This window comes from Quercus robur, chromosome 3, assembly GCF_932294415.1.
Source record: "Quercus robur chromosome 3, dhQueRobu3.1, whole genome shotgun sequence".
Classification (NCBI taxonomy): domain Eukaryota; kingdom Viridiplantae; phylum Streptophyta; class Magnoliopsida; order Fagales; family Fagaceae; genus Quercus; species Quercus robur.
In genome coordinates this window covers 17,977,948-17,999,459 of record NC_065536.1, presented here as the reverse complement: position 1 = coordinate 17,999,459, position 21,512 = coordinate 17,977,948, and the positions used below count along the sequence as shown (strand labels likewise).

At 35.4% G+C, this 21,512-nt stretch overlaps 2 protein-coding genes across 46 annotated transcripts in view; both read right to left on the bottom strand.

The window, feature by feature from the left end:
- Nucleotides 1-313: 313 nt before the first annotated feature.
- LOC126717331 (disease resistance protein RML1B-like) overlaps nt 314-21,512 on the bottom strand; it is a 131,984-nt gene continuing 110,785 nt past the window's right edge. For 19 of the 45 annotated variants that reach the window (XM_050418960.1, XM_050418952.1, XM_050418956.1 and 16 more), the window contains 4 exons: nt 3,794-4,488; nt 3,159-3,298; nt 2,913-3,031; nt 314-1,084 (listed from right to left, as the gene is read on the bottom strand). Coding sequence is in view for 24 of the 45 variants with exons in the window: in XM_050418929.1 (XP_050274886.1) it covers nt 6,450-6,613 (164 nt within the window). In the remaining 21 variants the exon portion in view is untranslated. Of the gene's footprint in view, nt 1,090-2,604; nt 2,653-2,912; nt 3,032-3,158; nt 3,299-3,793; nt 4,489-5,866; nt 6,224-6,424; nt 6,614-21,512 lie in introns of all 45 variants that reach the window. The other 26 variants (XM_050418948.1, XM_050418976.1, XM_050418927.1 and 23 more) reach the window with 22 other exon arrangements.
- On the bottom strand, nt 6,934-11,228 carry LOC126717338 (disease resistance protein RPV1-like). The gene is made up of 4 exons (XM_050418982.1): nt 10,519-11,228; nt 8,473-9,574; nt 8,011-8,271; nt 6,934-7,937 (listed from the first exon to the last, which is right to left on the bottom strand). Exons 1-4 carry the CDS (start codon nt 11,007-11,009, stop codon nt 7,239-7,241), a joined length of 2,553 nt encoding a protein of 850 aa, XP_050274939.1. The 5' UTR covers nt 11,010-11,228; the 3' UTR covers nt 6,934-7,238.

Genomic DNA, 21,512 nt, shown 5'->3' with positions numbered 1-21,512 from the left:
ATTTCCATGTATCATAATCAAAGACCCCAAGGTAGATTCAAATCCCAAAGGCAGTCGTACAATTTTGTAAATGGGAGTGTTGGCATTTTCAGATGTTGAAATCTCACTGTAGTATCTCAAAACTAGGAAGGAAAACCAAAAAACAATCTAGATACAGACAAATGCTGCCTACATGAGAACTTTTTGGCTCAGCTCAGTAATGTAGAAGAAGGATAAAGAAGTTAAAAGAGAAAAAAGAGATAAGAGGAAATTGGAGTAATTTGCACTATTTGATAGAATGACGTTCATAGAGATATTTATAAATCGATGCCAATTATGCACAAGAAGAGGAACTTTAATATGTTACAGCACATGCACAACTAGCTTTAATGTTAATAACATATAACACTTCCAACCGGTAACTTCAATAACAGAAATATGACTATTCTATTGGTGAGCTTAGGTCGGTTTTGGCGAGCCAGTGGCAGGAATGCAAACACAGCATCCAAAAAAGCAGTTAAATATTGATCCATTCTCACACCTCACAAATAAAGAAAATAGTATATTTTTTGAAAATAGAGAAAACACTTCAACAAAATTTCAACCATAATCCATTGCTATAATATTATTTTGGTGCCAGTAAGTACAACAGGCACCTGCAAAAGGATTCACAGTTATGTCTTTGAAGCACTTGAGGACACCCCTGTTGTTGTACTTTTGGCTGGTGCCATACTCTCTTGGCCTTTTGTATCAAACAGCATGGTTGGAAAGATGGGTAGTATCATGGTGGGAGTATTACTGTCGCTGCCATTCTGGTTGTTGCAGTTTCTGCTGTCTTTAACTTCAAGAAATCCAAGCAATTTGAAAAGCCCTCCTCAAAGAGTAGAGACATCATGGTGGATATGGTGAGCTACTGTCGGCACCAACATATTTCAACGCAGCTGTAGGTGTTGTTGCTGCAGTAGTCACAATTGTGGTGGTGGCATTTTTAGGTCTGTCTCTGGCTGTTACTCTAACTTCGCTTATTCTATGAAATGCAAGATGGATGATCATGCCTTGCCTCAGGATCTCTTTGCTTGTGAGACACTGGGTCAGACATAACAATCTGCACTAACAAAACAGGCACCCTTACATTAAATGAGATGAAGGTAACATAATTTTTTCCATAAAGAAGCAATGAGAGAAGATAATTCCACATAATAATATCAAATGTTCTTGATATAATGCAAAAAGCAGTTGGTTTAAACACAACCAGTTACTTCAAACCTACTATTTAGAACATTGATTTTGAATCGTATGTAAAGATTTATGGGAGCCCTATCAAGAAAGGAATACTTTGTTGGGCTGCTTTTGAATATGAATATCAATGAAATCTAAAATCCATGTTGAAGCCTTAAATTTAGAGAAAAAGAGAAATGGAACTTTGATGAAAAGGAAAAGCGAGAACGCCGTTCACACCTGCAAAAAGCGTTGTGAGACTAAGGGATATAAATTCAGGGGACTGCTTCTAGCTGGTAAACCATATCAATGAAAAACTAAGAAGCAACTACAAAGTAATTATTAGTTTTATTCCTACTGAAGTTAAAAGGAAAGTCAAATCTTCATTGAATTTTCCCAGGAATACAATTGGAGTAAAAGACAAACAAGATTGAGGGTAAAATTCATACATTCAAGTGGACAAGAAGTTATAAACATCATAAGTTTGAGAAGTGCAATAAAGAACTCATATTTAGTAGATAAAAAAACTTGGTCCAACTTGACTAACCATAATATCAGTCTATGTTTGATCTTATTTATATATTCTCATATTTAACAAATCACTAATGTATAAGGCCTTAAATCACATTAAATAAAATTACAATGAAGCATATGCAAACCAAACTCAAAGCAAAGTGACCTGATCAACCCCATATTGAAACCAAATTACAATAGCAACAATTACCAAAAGGTTAGGAAATTGAAACACACACACACATTTAAACATGCACAAGTTACAAGAAATACATTTTTTTACTGCATAAGAAATTTTTTGCCTTCTTTTCATCAGTTGGATACTTGATAAAGAATGATGATTAATTAGACTGTAAATTTAATTTTCTTCAATAAGAAGAAATTTTCAGAATGCTTAGTTCCCAAGGTATTGCAACAATGCTCAGGTCACATCACATTTAGGTAGAATAGTAACTATGGCAAGAGAGCAACAATTCCAAAAAAAGAAGATGAAGATATAAGTCTCATAAGTAGGATTAAAAGAAAAGATAATAATAATTGCGATTTCTAGTGTCCCCTCTTGAGCACCTCAACTGATGTTGCAGGGGTAGTACAAATTAAACAGACCATGATGAAAGGCAAAGCAAAGGAAGGCTAGGGTGGCTGTTGCCTCCCATTGGATTGGAATATCTTATATTTATTATTACATACATCAGTAATTCTTTGTATTGTACGTCCCAATTCTTCTAATATAATAAATGGTTCCCTAGAGTTTTTGCAGATATCACAACCACCTAATCCCATCAAAAGCTAGAGGTTGTGATGGGATTAAGGTGACAATGGTACACCAGAAAAAATTATTGATCTTTATTAAGAAAGTTTTTAATTGCTTTGTAATTTTATTTTTAGACATACCTTATCCTAAATACAAATATATTTTCCTTCAAAGAAGCTATTGTCACCCTAAAAAAAAGACCATAGGTTATGTTATTGAAAAAAAAATGTGTGCATTATAGAGAGGCAATATACATAAAAAAATTGACCTAGATACAACGGCTAAGCAAGAAGAGAGTAATTTAAGAATGTATCATCAAATTGTTTTAAAACATATTCCTATGTAGAAATAAAGAAGTTGATTAATTTGGCGACAAGGTGATTGTGCGAATCTGTAAACCAAGCATGCTAATTTATAAGTTATTGCTTTTAATTTTGGGTGCCCTTACCCCCACTAAGCTTTACGTGCCCTGTCCAGGCAGTAGAATCTTGCAACCAGGCCACTTACAAGCTAACTTGTGGACAATCACCTTTGACAAGGTTTGTTTCAAGTGACTGTTTTATTAATCTACATATCAAAGTAAGTTTTAGTTTGATTTGAAAGAAGGTTAGTCATACTTTGATAGAGTTTTCTTTAGTTGAATTTAAGAATATCCCAAGCAGAGTAACATACAAAGTAATAGTTATGAACATACCTTAATGGCCTAAGACAATACTGCGGGGGCAATCAGGTACTTGTATTGAAATTGAAGCTCGGTTTTGCCCTTCCACTCAAATGTTAAGAGCATTTATCTACTCTACAAACAAGTTTGCATGTTTCCAAAGCATATAGCTCCTTCATACAAACAAAAACATTAGGATAAAATGTTAATAGTTTACCTATTTAGCCAGTGTCCTCATTAAAATGTTTGTCTTTTAAGTTCTCTAATTTTGGGTTATTCAAAGCACATAATCAAATTATCGAAACCCACTTCTTAGATTCTTGAAATATAGTTCTTCTTCTTGGTCATTTAATGTATTTCAAATCACATAGGCATTTTCTATGTGACCATGTTTATTAGATAATGTGCAACAGCCCTTTAGCACATGTAGAAAGTGTCTGTTTCTACAATTGTAATATAAAAACGTCCTAAAAATAAAATCTATTACACACTGATGGATTTCATTACAAGAAAATCAAAGCATTTAAAATTATGTGTACTTCCCTTGTACTCATTGTAATTCATAAGGATGATAACACAATTACCATATAGGGAAAGAAGGTTGTAAATGACAAACAGTCAAACACAGCTAAACAGAAAATATAAGACAAAAATTGACTCACAACTACCTTTCCAAAACATTGTCATGCATCCTGGATGGTGACTTTACTTTTCTGCTGATGGTTCTAAGGTGGAGAAGGTCTGTATGAAACAACATTAAAATGTTCATTCAATTTCATCTAACTACAAATGTTGCTGCACCCTTGCATTGACTTTCTTGCAGCAGTTTTTTTTTTGGTCAGGTAAAGTCCCACTAACTGCTGCCATTATGGGTGAACCTGTTAAAGTATACACTGGGAGCTTTAGCCTTGGCCACTGAGCTATCCAACAATGACAGCACGGTAAAGTCATCTGTGGGTTGATCAAAGCCATTTGTAACCAGAGTCATAGCATTCTTACTTATGATACAATCTAGGGCAAGATCTATCTTTGGTGTGGATGAGAAAGTGAAGAAAACACTCATTTTTAAAACTTTTCATTTGACAAATCTTCAATGAATTTAATGCTAGGCAACTGGAGAACACATTGAAGGAGTTATTCAAGAACAAGCTGTTTTTAATAATTATAAGGTTTACCATAGTCCATCAAGTGTTGATGTGGAGTTTCTGAAACGGTTTGCCAGTACTAAGAGGCTGAATTGGGGGGCAATGGGGTGCTTGCATTTGGACTTGCATCTTCCTGTCAACCAATTGGTTGGCTCTTCAAGTGAATTCCAGTTTCTGGAGACCAGTTGGATAAGAAAAGATTCTCTGCTCCTGAATGACTAACCAATAAAAGTATGTTCAGTCAATAATTCCAATCATTTGTAATTCATGACTTTTAGTTATAGGTGAAGTGAAGATGAAAATGTAGTGCTAAGGGATATCAATTCAAGAGAAAGCTTCCAGTTAGTCTCTAACATAAGATATGTTCAAGTACACATGGAGTAATAACTGTTATTTTTTGACAAGAATATCATAAAACTCATATTTCAGTGGAAAAGACAACTTCTTCCAAACTTGGCCTACTAGATTATCAATCAATGTTTAATCTTATTTATATTTCGTCAGATTTAACAAAACAGCAATACAAAAGGCCTTAAATCATACCAGCTAAAATTACAGTGAAGCATATGCAAGTCAATCTCAGCCAAGAGGAACCTCATGACTACTCCCACATTGAAATCAAATTATATTGCTAGCATGCTATCATGTGAACTTGGGGGCAACAAACTGTATTTGAACCTGAGTTCTTTCAAAAGGAGCAACACCAAGAGATGCTGGACACATGAAACGATATTCTAGACCTTAGCTCGTGATGAATTTTCAGAACTGGTCTTAAGAGCTATAAATTGATAGACCAAAGTCCAAATAGACATATTTTGCCAAAAGTAATTCACACCTCAGACAATATGGGGTAATAGGCAATAAACGTATTCATGTCCACCATGATGTATTTTAAAAGTATTTCTTTTTTAAAATAATAAATTTTGCAGAAATAATACGTCCATATTCACATAAAAATAAAATTAAAACCAAGACCTCAATTTCCACCGTGTAATAATTTGGTAAGAGGTGCAATTTGGTCAAAAGACCATACCTTACTTATTAACCATAAAAGTAAAGCTCAAAACATCCAATAATCCTAATTCAGCTACAACCTACAAGTAACCTTTAAGTATGATCCACTAGATATTGATCTTCGTCAGTTTAAAAAATCATATGCCACTTGATAAATAAAAATACTTTCATATCATGTCGAACAAATTCAGTAAGCTAAGAAAACGAAAAATATTTGTTTAGTATATTAACAGCACATACTTGTCCAATGACATTCAAAAAAAATTTCTTAAAAAATTTTCTAAGTTTTTTTCAATTAAAAAGAGCTGAATTTAGCTGCATATTAAACGAAATAATTTCTTTGTATGGTTTATTAGATGCCAATATATTAATCATACATTCACCTTTATAACTTAACAATTTTTTTTTTTCTAAAACAACTTAAAAGCATGACTATTTCTTTCATTAATTCTGATTTTTCCTTACATTAATGTCCTTTCAAATTGGATCGGTACCCATCATGTGAATAAGACAGTTAATTTGAGAGAGAAGTGATGCAAGAATGAAAAGATGCAAGAAAATGTTTCAATGTTATAAGGGTACCTTGACATATTCTTAGAAGTTAAATCAAGAGGTTCTCATTTCTTCGAAAGTAGATATGTATTGAAGTCAGCATCCTACATGCAGCAGAAGAGGTCAAGGCCATCTTGGCCGTTTTCTGAAAGTTTACAGGCAAAATCAGACTAGAGTGATTCGACCCTAGACCCCATCTTATGAGGCTGTGGGCTACACAATTAGTGAACCCCATACATAAAGCTGAAATTTCCTTCATTATGTTCTTCCATTCCCAACTGGGCTTGCAATGAAGTTGATGAAGCTAGCTGTGTCACTTTCTGTTGGCTCAGAATATGATGACAAAATTCAAGCAGAGCAACCCAAAGAGAAATGGTCGACAACAAGCTAACAAGACAAAAATTATCACTAGATCAGATTTATCCAACTACACTAAGGAAGAGAGATAGCAATCCAATTGTGTGATGTTTACTGAATTTTACCATTATATATATACGTAAACACTAAAACTCGTCTCTCAAAAAGTAAGAGAGTGAGGTCATTCATTCAGAACATAATAACATTTTGTCAAATATTTGGAGTGCATACCTTTATACTCTCTATCACAACTTGCTCAAGTCTGTCCTGTTTGGCCAATGGCATTGCCCATCTTGCCGTTGATGTTTATGCCACGTCTGATTGCTCTGCCATTCCCACGTTCATCTTTGAGAATCGCAGCCAAGCCTACATTCTTTTGCTCATATGACCCATCAAAATTAAGCTTTACCCATCGGTCAGGTGGCTTGAACCAAGCCCTTCCCCTGTTTTGCCCTTCAAGTGATCGCACGTATGAGTCATACTGTTTGTTAAGACGATAGGCTAGTTGGTCTGTGCTGGCTTTAGTGTTTGAAAACAGAGCATCCTCCCTTGCATCCCAAAGGATTTTCATTGCCACTGCTGCATACAGTGTGAATTCATCTTTGTTCACTCTTTCTGCCAGTAATTCCATTGGGGGATCAATTATATGTTCAACGAATTCCATTATAGATTGAGCTTGTCATTTCGACTCGAAAACCCCATCTACCACCATACCACAATCTTTTGGCGAAGGGACAACATTGAAATATATGTAAAACTGAATCTTCTACTATTTCACAAAGAGGGCAATAATAGCCATCTTGAGCATTGGACAATCGGTCCAGCTTTTGCTTAAAGGGGAGGACATCTGCAGCCACTCTCGATAAAAATATCTTTAATCTTTCATCAAAACTCTTGTTTATTCTTTCATGAATTCTTATGCAGGCCACCTTATTTGCAGCGGAGTTCTAAGGAGAACATGTGCATCCAATGAGAACAGGTGAGTCAGGTCCCAGTGGCAAGCTCAAACCGCAGTTTAGCAAATCTAGTAATATATTTGGGAAAGTTAACCAAAATTGAATCTTTGAGAGAGATGAACCTGACTCAATAATCTTCTGCTTGATTGTGAATCCAACGATTTGCATCCTGTTACACATACTACATCCATACATGATGGAAGTTTTGGAATTTTCTGAAGATTACAGCAGTTGTTAATAACAAGTTTTTTTAATTGAGGAAATCTGCTAGAGATGTCGGGGAGGGTAGTAATGTTGCTGTCCAGAACCAATAACGATTCCAATTTTGGAATATCCAGGTTCTTTGGAAAATTTTCAAAATTATACATACCGAGGAGAGTAAGATTTGGTAATGCAGAGAAGCTTGGAAGATCATTAAGAGATTCAGAACCGATGATTAAAAATTGAAGGCTAGTGAGATTTCCAATTGGCGAAGGTAGAGCTAATCTTTCCGTATTTTGCCCAATATCGGGGAACTTCCAAAAACTTCCACAGCCTTGGAGATTAAACGTTTTAAGAGATTTCATCTTGAGAATTATTGGAATAATTTTAAGATTTCCACATCCAGAGAGACTCCAATATTCAAGCGCTTCAAGAAGTCCAACAGACTGATGAATCTCAACTAAATTTCTACATTCTTGAAGTTCCAGCCACTTTATGTTTGGGGCAATCACCGATAAGTCAGGTAATTTGGTAATGTTTTTACAGTCACTGAAATCCATAAATTTCAAAGCTGGGAGCCGGCATCTCTGTAGAGGAGGAAAAAAAAATCAATAAATATAGCTTAAAAATATAATAATTTATAAATGGTAATGGTCATACCTCAAAATGCTCATCCAATTTAATGTGGCTTCCTGGCACTTTAAGTGCAACAAGCTTTTGAAGATTAACGGTGGCTGGCAAGGAAGGTATAGGAAACTCATTCCAATCAATTAACCTTAACTCATTTGGAAGATATTTAACATCTTCACAAATTAAATTACGAACAATCAAGTATTTGAGTTTTTTCATCCTTCCAAAATCTATTTGCATGTTTCTTGGTTGTGGTAAGCACAATTTTATGCCTTCAACTTCTTCTAATCCCTAAATGGACAAAGAATTACAATAATTACATTATACAACAAAATTTACAATTATTAAGTTGTAAACAAAATAAATGTGGATAAACCTATATTTTTTTTAGCATTGAACGAAATAAAAAACAATGAAATGAGAAAAATATTCACTACAAAAGTACATATGCTTGGTGAGAAAAAGGAAAAGATAAATCAAAATAATTTATACCTTATCTGGTAGTTCGTAAGCATCTTCATAGCACAACAACCTTTTAAGTTTGTCTTGTTTGATAATTTCCAAACCCATTTGCTGTATCAAGTCATGCATCGATAATTTGCCACCTTTATCAACAGATATGAGAGACTTATCTTTAAGTATTTCAATATCACAATATGAGCCATAAGAATAGCAACTTTCTAGTATATGCTCGACAACATCCTTGTGTAATCCCTTGAGAAAAGATGCAATGTCAAGGAAAATATGCTGCTGAGTTTGGTCCAATCCATCGTAGCTTATTTTGAGTACTTCTAGAATATTTGGATTAAGAATTCTTTTGTACTTATCTAATGCACTTTTCCAAAAGCGTATATCATCTCTTGGATACAAATCAGAGCCTATTATTTTCAAAGCTAATGGAAGACCTTTAGCGTAGCTTAAAAATAGGTCTACGACTTCTAAATAACCTTTCTTAGGCTTGTTTTCTTTGAATGCATGTTGACAAAAGAGCTCACGTGATTGATGTTTATCTAATTCCTTGAGCCGGTAGTTACAGTAGGTTAAATGATAATCTTCTTGAAGAGTAGATAGTACTTTTTCTTCCCTTGTTGTGATAATAATTCTACTTCCAGAAGCAAAACAATTGCATTCGCCAAGCAAATCTGTTACTTGGATTAATTTGTCCACATCATCAAGAATTATAAGAATTCTTTTGTGCTGAGGCATTTCCATTCTCATATTGATTCTTTTAATTGCACCAAGCTCCTTCAAAGTTCCACCTCCTAATATCTCAAAATAAAGTGCCTCTCTTAATCGACATTTGCCATCATTTGTACTTGAGTTTTCTTTAACATTCTCTAGAAAGCTACTTCCTTCAAAACGATATGCAATTAAATCATAAATAGCTTTGGCAATTGTTGTCTTACCTATTCCAGGAAGGCCATGAATCACTACCATACGCACATCATTTGAATCAATATCTAAAAGACAATTTATATCCTCCACACGGGAATCTATTCCAACAGGGTATTTAACATCAAATATTTTCGTATAATTTAATTTAACTCTTGAGATCACTTCAAAAACTTCTTTGATAAGAGTAAATTGAGGGTGGCTGCCAGTTGCAAAGCATTAAAAACTTGTTAGAAAATAAAATATAAAGATGAACTAAAATTCAAAATGTTTAGCATGTGTACTATGATTGAAATATTGTTAATACAAGTTAATGGCGAGTAACTCATAGATCTAAGAACAATTAGTATGAACCATTTTTTCCTCAACTAGAAAATCAAATTTTGGCTTTTAGCACGAAGACTCATGAAAAACTAGTTAGGTAAGGAAACAAGCTTCTTGAATGTCCACTTCTAATTGACAGGCAATAGCTTGAATGCATTCGTTAAGATATTTTAGGGATCGAAGTTTGGTAAACATTACATGGGTGTGCAGTGAATTTATAATGGGTCCCAAGACTCTCCATTACATTAAAGAAAAAAAAAATCTAAAATTGTAGAATTACAACTGATTTTCTTTTTTAAAGGGGGAAAAAATAGTTTTGCATTCTTTCACCAATTCCAAGAGGGCCACAAAATATTAAACCATAGAAATCTAACTCAATTGAAAGAGTAAATTGTTTGACAAAAAAAAAAAATGTTATGAGTACTGAATAATTATTGATAAGTTAACAAAACTTAAATACAAAAACTTAATAAGCAATTTTGCATCTTAAAAAAACAATTTTAAACAATATATATATATATATATATATATATGTATATATATATATATATATATATATAGAAAGATGAATAAATAATATTTAATTGATATTGAAATATTAAAAAAAACCCTAAAAACCTCAAATTATATAGAGTTGCCTGAAGTGGGATTGACAAGATAATCAGTTATATGCTTACCTTTCTATCTAGCCTAACTAGCACATTATTAAAAGATATGAACTTTCAAATTTTCAAAAAATAAGGCAAAAAATAAGACTTCACTAGAGAGTTGTTTAATGTTAAAAGTTTTTGGTGATAACAAAAATAGTGGTAGAATGCATACTCTTTTGTACAATGCCATCCACCTATATTACCGGCTTCATGTAGAGCTATCCTCCATTTTTGCACTTCCATTTTATCCTTGCACTCTGTTTCATGTTTTGTCAAAGCTTCTCCAAACTTTCCCTTTTGGTTACGTACTTCTGATGGATCCACCATATAAAAAATTGGTAGCACAATTTGGCCTTTCTTTACACACTCAAGAATTTTAACAAGTTCTTTCAAACACCAAGTGGAAAATGCGTAGTTTTCAGAGAATACAATGATTGAAATTCTTGAACTTTCAATGGCTTCGAAAAGTTTGTCTAAAATTTTTTTACTCCTTAAGTGCTCGTCATCAAGGAAGATGTTGATACCATGATGATTCAAAATGCCTCTCAAAATATTCGTAAAATTATTGCGGGTATCCTTACCTCCAAAACTCACAAATACATCATATCTACATTGGTGGGTGAAAGAGGAAGAAGAGTCTCCTTTGTTGATTGGAAAAGCCATGGTGATTTGGATAGACAGTAGAATAGATTCAAAAGGAAGAGGAGAGTTTAAGTGATGAAATTGGAATTGTAAGAGTTTAAGTGAGAATTTTCTGAATGGATTTTAGAGAGAGAGAGAGAGAGAGAGAGAGAGTATATGGGAATGGCAAAGTAAAGGAATTGAATGTTAGTTGAGTTCCTATGACTGTGCGGTCATAAGACTATGTTAGTCTATTATGAAAATACTAGTGGTGAGAGTTGGTGGCCCAAACGCGGAGAAGACTTGTTATTAAAAGTGAAAATGCTAATTGGAAAATTGCTTACCATTCATTTTCAAACTTGGGACCTAGTAGAAAAGTGGAGAGAAATTTCTTGGGTACGTGCTTATTTTCAGAGTGTAGTGTGTTACCATTCATGCATTCTGAATTCATATTCAAAGTTTAAAGAAAGGGAGACACAATTTCTTTCTTTCTCTCTTTTCTCTGTCACCCTTTTCTTCGAAATTTCCTTTTTCTTCTTTTCTCTCCCTCCATCACCATCATCTTTCTATCCCTTTTTCTTTTTTCTTTTTTGATCTCTTCTTTTATCTATATATGTGTTTTAATATTTTCTTTCTTTCTTTGTTTCTTCTAGGATCTCGCTCGTTCTCACGCGTTTAATATTTATCTCTACTATATTAAACGTGAAAAGTAGACAAAAAAGAATAAAGAAGCATTAAATTTGTGTATTTAAATTAATCAATATAAGTATATTGAATTTAATTCGAAAAATATTAAAAATATTTCAAATTTTATTATATAACTTTCATAAATTGAAGTTGTAATAAGTGTGATAAATAAATTTCAAGAACATAATAAACAAATATATGAATTTTTTTTTGGTGACATATCAAATTAGAAAAATTGTAAAATAAATTTTGTAATGTCTTTCGTTTAATTCTATTTTGAAAATAACACTATCTGCGTTTTATTATATATGTGAATATAATTTAAAAAAAAAAAAAAAAAAAAAAGGTAAGTTTCAACTAAAAAACAATCAACCCACTGCCAACTACTCCCATACATTATCTCATCCTCATTTATTTATTTATTTATTTATTTTCCGCCAAATTGTTAGTTACAATACACAATAAATTGGAAGCTGTAGCAGAAGCCACAGCAACAACAAGCTTTTTGACTCTTGACTATATTTGTGGTTATGCTTTTTCTTTATTAATTATTTTTTTCAAATTTCAGAATCATAGCATCACAAAGATATCCAGCTGTCCCACTCAAACATATATAGAATAGTTCTCCAGCTGTCCCACTGCATGAACATTGACTCGTCACCTCCGTGAAGTGGGCTAGGTGATGCAGTGCAGCGGTGGTACATTCCTATAAGAATGTTTTTGCAGCGGCGGTACTAGAGTCCAGTTTTTTTTTTTTCTTAGAAATTAATACATCTGTAATTTTTTTTTTTTTTTTGATAATAAATTCATCTGTAATCTGGTTTGATAAAATGTTTTTTTTTTGCTAGTAAATTTTTGAAAGGCCTAAGGATGGGCTTGGTGGTTAATTTTTGTTGGACTATTCGGTTAAATTTTAAAATTTTATTGTGTTATTTGGACTAAATTTTATTTCATTACAAGGCCATGAACTAGGTTGAGGGAAAGAAAAAAAGATTTCGGGCCAAGGGGGCTAGGAAGAATTTTGCTGGGCCAAACCTTAGAATTTTATACATTTGTATATACTACATAATTTTTTTTATATATAGGATTTTTGACTATATATATAGCGTTGAAACTCGAGCTATATGCATAGATCCAAGTGCAAAATATGGAATTGTGAAAATGGCAAGTAGAGTCGAATTCTTAAAGCACTAGCAGAATGTAAAGAAATATTTATTTTACCTCCTCAAAATTTACTTTTTTTTATTTTATCATCTTATTTTATAATTTACCAAACATTCTAGTTTCTATTTTTACACATAACTCATTAAAATAATATAAATTATACCAACAAATAATATAAAAAATTCAATTTCTTTCTCTTTCCTCTCTCTCCAACAAACCCACGTACCACTTAAAATAATAAAATTTAAGTTTACCACCCAGTTACAGTAAGTTGCAAATATACCAACTTATTGTAGCAAGGTGGCAAATTTTTTTACAACTACATGCCCGAATGAGGTGAGTTTTGAGTGAATTTGGTTGTAAAATAGCAACTTAGAGGGTTTTACACCCGTCAATACTAATGATATATCAATTGTCAAATTATTATTATGTGTTCACATCTAAACGGGTCCAATGCATAAATACACTAAATCTAATTATTGGCAAGTCACTTACCATTATGATTCATTTTCAAACTTGGGAACAAGAAGGAAAGTGGACACAAATTTCTTGGGTATGCACATATTTTGAATTAATTTTCAAACTTCAAAAAAAGGAAGACACAATTTCTTTTATCATTTCTCTCTCTCCCTTATCTTCTCTATCACGAAATCTCCTTTTTCTTCTTTTTCTCTCCCTACATCATCTCTCTGTCATTTTTTCTTTAGGATAAAAGCTATTATTACACACTTTTTTTCTCCACTCACAAGCAACTATGCCTTTGTCTGGATACCACTTAAAAATGAAAATTATTTCACTATTCAGCTTATTTTTGCTATTATTTATGAGCTCCACTGCACTTTTTGATACTATTCATAGGTCCTATTGTACTATTTCAACTAACTTTCACATTTATTTGCAATACTTTCAGCAATAAGTTTTCAGTTTCAACAAAATAAACGGTATCCAAGCAGACCTTACATTAAAATTGTAGCAAAAGTTGTGTGTGCTAGACTTTCTCAAACAAGTGAGATAAGTAGTGGACCCACTTGAAAAAGTTAAAATTACATGGCTCTACATTGAGAGCATATAAATTATTTTGGAGCGAAAATCTATAGCAAGGCTGTGCATTTCATGAGCCATTGCCTAGTAGAATGTAATTCTGCCAGCCTTTCTAGTCAATTTGGGCTTAAAACAAGCTTCTAAGACGATCTCTTCTATAATGTTTCTTCATTATGAAGGCAACCTTATCTTACAAATCTTGCACCCATAATTAATTGAATCCTAAGCCTTCACTTTTTAACAAAACAAAACTACCATTAAGTCCAAAGATTTTCAATCTCCTTCATGGATATATGGTAATGGTATATTGATATTTTATTTCATTTTATGTTTTCAATAGTTTGGAGTTTAGGGGATTCGAGAGAGCCTTAGCTCAACCGACATCTCCGGATGTTTCTAATAGAAACATTTTGGGTTATGTTTTGTTTTCCTAATCCATAATTTATAATGTTGTGTATGAATTAAGCAGATTAAAATTAATTAATTAATTTTAAATTTAAATTTCCAAATATCAAATTCAGTGTGGTCACTAAATTAGATCTTACTAAAATTTCGCTGGGCCAAATAAGAGCTTGCAAATGCTTGAGGTATTGACTAACTATTTCAACAACAAGCCAACCTCCAACCAGCCCAAATTAGGTCCGCTAGTTTAGAGTCACAAGACAAATTTGGTCATGTCCAAACTTGGTTAGTTACGTCTGAAGGGGGAAAAAAATTAGAACAAATAGAACCTTCCTAATATTAGGGAACTAGACATTTTGGGCAAGAGAATGCCTCATCCTCATGACACATTGATGTTCAAAGGACAATACACCTATAACATTACCGACATAGCTTTTTTATTCATCAATAACCGTTTGCCATGTATGATTTGTAGTGAAAACGTTGTGTTCCTAACTTTACTTAATGCCAAAACCTCTAAATTAAAGGCTAATTAACCCTTGGAAACCCTCAAATATAGGAATCACAAAGTCTGCATCTATATATGTGAAGTCCAACAAAGTTAAAATTGACTGGAAAAAAAAAAAAAAAAAAAAAAAAAACGTTACAAAAAATGAGTGTAGCCATGGTTAATAGCTCCACGGTAATGGGATTCATCCAAGACACAAAGAAGTTTAACAACTGCATCAATGAATGTTTTGAGATGCTAGATATTGATGGTAATGGTAAGCTTTCAAGAGAATTGCTTTATGGGGGTCTTCATAAGCTTTTGTCATTGGAAAACAATACGAACCAAGAGGAAGAGATCTATAATCTCTATGAAGTAATTTTCAAGAGGTTTGATAAGGATGAAAAAGGTTTCATTGATCGAATGGAATTTGAGTCTCTTATTAGGGAGCTCATGCTAGCCATGGGTCGTGGAATCGGTGATTTGCCAGTTCTAGTGGCTCTTGAGGAACACAGTCTGCTTATGGAGGCTGTTCAACATGAAGTGGCTAGCTTGAAGGAAGTTAGTCGAAAGAATAAAAGAAAGAGAGAAAAGAATGTGCTTCGTGATATTTGCCTTTGTTGTCATAAATTGAAAACTAGCTAGCAACAAAAAAACGTAATAGCAATTTTGGGGTTTTATTTTTATTTATTTTTTAATTTTTAATTTTGCTCCTAATAGAAACGTAATAGCAATTACTTTTGTAAGTTTTAAATATTTATGTGATATATATATATATATATATATATATATATATTTTAGGGGAATTTATGTGCTAAGTTGATACACTACACAACTTAATGCATCAACATCTCTAGACTAGTTATGATATAAGATCATTATATCAATAGTTTCTTTGTCGCTAAGAAAGGGGTCTTCCTCTTCACTTAGGCAGTAGAATTGTTGTACCTTCTTGTAAGGTTTTTTTCTCCCCTTGAGTGACAGTGTTACGTATAGGGCTTGTGGGTATTATTTTTTCTGGGGTTTGGGAAATAGCTACCTTTTCACCTTTCTCCTTTTTTCTTAAGACATATCTATTTTCTTTTTTCTTTATTATCTTTGTCGATGGAAGATCTCGCAAGGCAGTGGAACTACCTCTCTCTGTCCGAAAAGGAGGGGGGAGGTGATGCATGTTTCAAAAAAGATAGATGCTCAAAGGAATATATAATAGCAGCCCAGTTTTTCACCAAACAGGTGTTGAGTATGGAGGTAGTGGCAAGGACAGTCAAGCCACTTTGGAGGGCAGACAATGGTTTCATGGTGAGTAATGAAGGGTCCCACAAGGTTCTATTCATATTTGACAACAAGGAAGATGTGGATCGAATCCTCTCCAGCGAACCATGGAGTTTTGATAAATACTTGGTGGTCCGAGAGAGATATGAGAGACAAACCCCTCTGGAAGATCTAAAGTTCGATAAGGTATCCTTCTGGGTTCAAGTGCATAATATTCCAATTGGTTATAGGAACAAATCTGTTGCTGAAGATATCTGTGAAGCGATAGGTCAGGTTGATCAATCAACTAGCACTTCAGTCAAAGAGGGAGGCAATTACATCAGAGTACGAGTAACACTAGATGTTTACCAGCCACTTTGCCGAGGAAGGATTGTCACCTTCAAGGACGGTGGAAAAATATGGGTAAATTTCAGGTATGAACGTTTACCTAATATTTGTTATTGGTGTGGCTGTTTTGACCATGGTGACAGGGACTGCGACATCTGGATTCAAAGTAAAGGCACATTGAGGATGGAAGAATGGCAATTTGGTTCATGGATACGAGCTGAGCAGTCAGGTCCACCAAAGAAAAGCATGGTCCGGGTTTCCGGGTACTATGAGGATAGGACTGAGAACTTGTCTACACGGAGGCGAAGGGAGATGAAATCCGGTCCGGCGGTGGTAGATCAATCCCAAAGTCAAATCCAACAGTCCAGACGAATAAGGAAACAGTTGATACGGGGGAGGATTCTGTGGACCCCAAAAATATAAACTCCCATAATCACGCCCTTGCATCAGAAAACTCCATTCCAGCTATCCAGGACCACGGAAATCAAGGAAGGGATTTTGACGAGGAAATAAGGGAGATTGACACAGAGCTGGGAATTTATGAGGAACCCCAAAACTCGGGATACATCGAGAATGCAATGCCGTTATACGTAAACTCTCAATCATTCAATATGGAAAAGTTTAAGAATGAGCTGGCATCCAATCAAACACTACCAAAGACCCCACTACGTGATGAGCTGAGTCACAGGTTCCATGCAACCCCACCCCATGACCTGACCAACTACAGGCATGCACCCCAAATTTTTGAAAATCCATCCCAGCCAAAATGGAAGCGCCTAATTCGTGAGTCTTATGGTAAGGCTTCTACCACAGAAGATCAAATTGGTTCGAAATGTCCAATTGATATGGTCATTGATATAAGTGAGTCACCATGCAAGAAGCTCGAAGTCTCAAACAAAGACAAAGGAAACTACTTGATAATGGCGGAGGCTGTTTCTCAGCCCCGCCAAGCGCAATGAGTTGCATTGTTTGGAACTGCAGGGGGCTTGGGAACCAACTAGCAGTTCAAGAACTTGCAGAGGTAGTGACTGCAAAAGCTCCCGCTGTAGTGTTCCTAGTCGAAACACTGGCAGACGAAGCTAGGCTAGATTACATGAAAGATCGGATTCGCTTTGATAAAAAAAAATTTGTTCAACGGGTCCACAGAGGGGGAGGTTTAGTCCTTTATTGGAAGAATGATTTGGTGGTTGATGTGGTCTCCTCTTCCTTGAACCATATAGATGCAATCATAAATAAAGATACGGAGGCAGCATGGAGTTTTATAGGTTTCTATGGCGAGTCGAAGACCCACAAATGGCATGAATCTTGGGACTTACTTCGCAGCTTACACCACCAAAACTCACTGCCTTGGCTGTGGCCCGGGGATTTCAATGAGATCCTTAAGCAAAGTGAGAAGCTTGGAGGATGGACAAGACCACCGACACAGATGCAACTCTTCCGAGACATATTGGATGAATGTGGACTTATGGACATTGGTTTCAAGGGCTCTCCTTTTACTTGGAGTAAACTTTACAACAATGGGGATTCGATATGGGAGAGGTTAGACAGAGCAGTGGTTTCTTATGAATGGTTTTCAAAGTATCCAGGTACCCGGACTCACCATGTGGACAGTACAACTTCAGACCACAAGATTCTATGGATTGAACGGTCAGAATTGGATTGTTCACCGAGGAAGAGGCTGTTTAGATTTGAGGAAATGTGGCTAGGTGATAAGGGGTGCGGTGAGACGGTGGAAGGTGTTTGGCAGATCCGCTATGAAGAGGAAGGAAATACTAGGGTGATTAGAAAGGTTGAAAATTGTGGAAAGGCACTAACTAAGTGGAGTAAGGATTGTTTCAGCAATATAAAAAAGCAATTAGAAAAAAAAAAGGAGAGAGTTGACATGGTTAGAAATAAGAGTTCTTCAGGGAGGTAATTCGGGCAGATTGATTAAGCTAAAAAAAGAGATAAATTCTCTTATGGATAAGGAAGAACATATGTGGCGACAAAGGTCACGTACTTTGTACCTTAAAGATGGAGACCATAATACCCATTTTTTCCACTACCGGGCAACTCAAAGAAGGCGCAAGAACTTCATCACTAGGATTAAAAATCAGTCCAATATCTGGTGCACAAAACCAGAGGAAGTTTCGAACATGTTTATGACATTTTCAAAAACTATTTTCGTCCTCCAATCCAGGAATTACAGAGGCAGATTTGGACTCCATACCGCGGATTGTCACAGCTGAAATGAACGAGAATTTGACTGAAAAATCTCAAGCATGGGAAGTTGAGTTGGCATTGAAGCAAATGGCACCGCTTAAAGCACCGGGACTGGATGGAATGCCGCCATTATTCTATCAGAACTTTTGGGAATTGGTAAGAGGTGACGTAATTCATGATGTGCTGTGCTTTTTAAATTCAGGTTCCCTACCAAACTCTCTAAATCATACATTCATCACTTTGATTCCAAAGAAAAAAAAATCCAGAGTATCTTACTGAGTTCAGGCCTATTAGCTTATGTAACGTCCTTTATAAGATTTTTTCAAAAGTTCTTGCAAACAGGTTGAAGAGAGTTCTCCCCAATATTATCTCGGAGCATCAAAGTGCTTTTCTTAAAGGGCGCTTAATTACAGATAATATCCTAGTTGCTTTTGAAACACTGCATTATATGAAAAATCACAACTCTGGAAATTCGGGGTTCATGGCTCTCAAACTTGATATGAGCAAGGCTTATGACCGAGTTGAGTGGTCTTTTTTGAAAGCGGTAATGTCACAAATGGGGTTTTAGGATCGGTAGATAGGCCTAGTCATGGAGTGTATCACCACAGTCACGTATTCAATCCTGGTTAATGGGGAACCCAGTGGAGAAATTAGACCAAGCCGGGGTATCCGCCAAGGTGATCCATTGTCACCCTACTTATTCTTGCTATGCTCAGAGGGCCTACACCGAATGATTCAAAAAGCAACGGAGAAAGGTGATATTCAGGGTGTATCTATTTGCCGCAACAGTCCTAAACTAACACACTTATTTTTTGCAGACGATAGTCTTTTGTTTTGCAGGGCTACTACTCATGAGTGTGAAAAGGTGATGGATATTCTTTCATCTTATGAAAAGGTGTCAGGGCAGAAATTGAATAGAGATAAAACATCTCTCTTTTTTAGCAAGTCTACCCCTAATGTAGTGCAAAGACAGATTATGAAAGCTCTTGGAGTTAGTGAGTTGAAGCAATATGAAGATTATTTGGGCTTGCCAGCTATGGTAGGGAGGAACAAAAGAGCGAGTTTTGATCAATTGAAGCAAAAAGTTTGGAAGAGATTACAAGGTTGGGAGGGTAAGCTCTTGTCACAAGCGGGTAGGGAAGTACTCATTAAATCAGTTATCCAAGCAATTCCCACCTACACAATGAGTTGTTTTAAACTCCCTAGCACTTTGTGTCATGAGTCGAGACCCTAATAAGGAAATTTTGGTGGGGGCAAAGGGGAGATAGGAGGAAGATACATTGGGTTAGATGGGAAGACATGTGCCAACACAAAGATCAAGGGGGAATGGGGTTTAAAGATTTGACAATGTTTAATGAGACGATGCTTGCTAAGTTAGCTTGGAGACTCCTTCATGATGATAAGTCCTTGTTCTACAAAGTTCTCAAGGCTAGATTTTTTCCTAGAAGTTCCATTCTAGAAGCAAAAGATTCTTCCTCCGCTTCTTACGCATGGAAAAGTATTCTAAAAGGTAGGGAAGTCATTCAAAAAGAAGCTCTTTGGAGAGTGGGAGACGGGAAGCAGATAAAGATATGGGGGGACAATTGGTTGCCATTACAATCTTCAGCCAAAATAACAACACCGGTTCTTTTTGGACAGGAAAACTCGAATGTGGAGGTATTAATTAATCCAGTGACCAGGAGATGGAGGGATGAGGTTATTGATCATGTTTTTAGTGTGCAGGAAGCAGAAGCAATTAAAAATATTCCCTTGAGCTCCACAAACCAAACAGATGTACTGGTTTGGCCATTTATGCCTTCCAGCAACTACTTAGTCAAATCGGGATACCAGTTTTTATTTGAGAATTTTGTACAATCCCAAAGAACAGATCATGATTCAGCGTTTTGGAAGAAATTGTGGGGGTTTGGAGGTACCTAGCAAGATCAAAAATTTTGTGTGGAGAGCTAGCAGAGAAGCATTGCCAGTGAAAGCGAATTTATGCCGTAGACGGATCACTCTGGAGGGCCAATGCGAAATATGCAGAACAGGGGATGAAGATTGCTCACATGCTATTTTCTTTTGCTCTGATGTGCAGGTAATGTGGAATGCAGATCCTCAGTGGAGGTGGCTTTCGGAGATGATAGGATGAAGCATCAAGGACATCTTCAAACAAGCTTCTGAAGAAAAGTTGGATGTAGCTCTGTTGACATTTACGAGCTGGGCCGTGTGGAATAGACGAAATCAAATTCGGCTTAAGGAAAAGGCGTGTCCACTTGATCAGATACATGCCATGTCAAAAGATAGGAAGTACGAGTTTCAGCTCCTGCACCAAACGGTCAGTACACCACAACACAAGAATCACGTACGATGGAAGCCACCAGATCAAGGTGTGTACAAAGTTAACTATGATGGGGCCATTTTTACCCAGCAAGTAAAGGCTGGTATTGGCGTGGTGATCAGGAATGAAGATGGCGCTGTAATGGCATCAATGTCGCAACAACTACCACTTCCAACAACAGTGGCCATGGTCGAAGCCTTAGCTGCGAGGAAAGCCGTTGAATTTGCACTGGAACTTGGCCTAACTAAAGTGATAATGGAGGGAGATTCAGAAGTGATTTGCAGGGAAATCCAAGATCCAAGTCTGTCCCTAGCTTTACATGGGCATATTCTCTAGGATGTTAAATGTTTGTCAAATGCTCTTCAATTTGTTAGATATTCTCATGTATACCGTCAAGGGAATAATGTAGCACACGCATTGGCAAGAAGAGCTCCAAGGGAGCCAAATCTAACTGTCTGGATGGAAGATGTACCACTAGACATTCACCATATTGTGCAGGTTGATTTAGCCAATTTTGATGAATAATAATAGCAAGCTTCATTCTCAAAAAAAAAAATAATAATAATAATGCATCAACATCTCTAGAATTATTGTATTTACACATATCTCTAGTTTCGTGAATTTACTCAGTTTTTTTTTTTTTTTT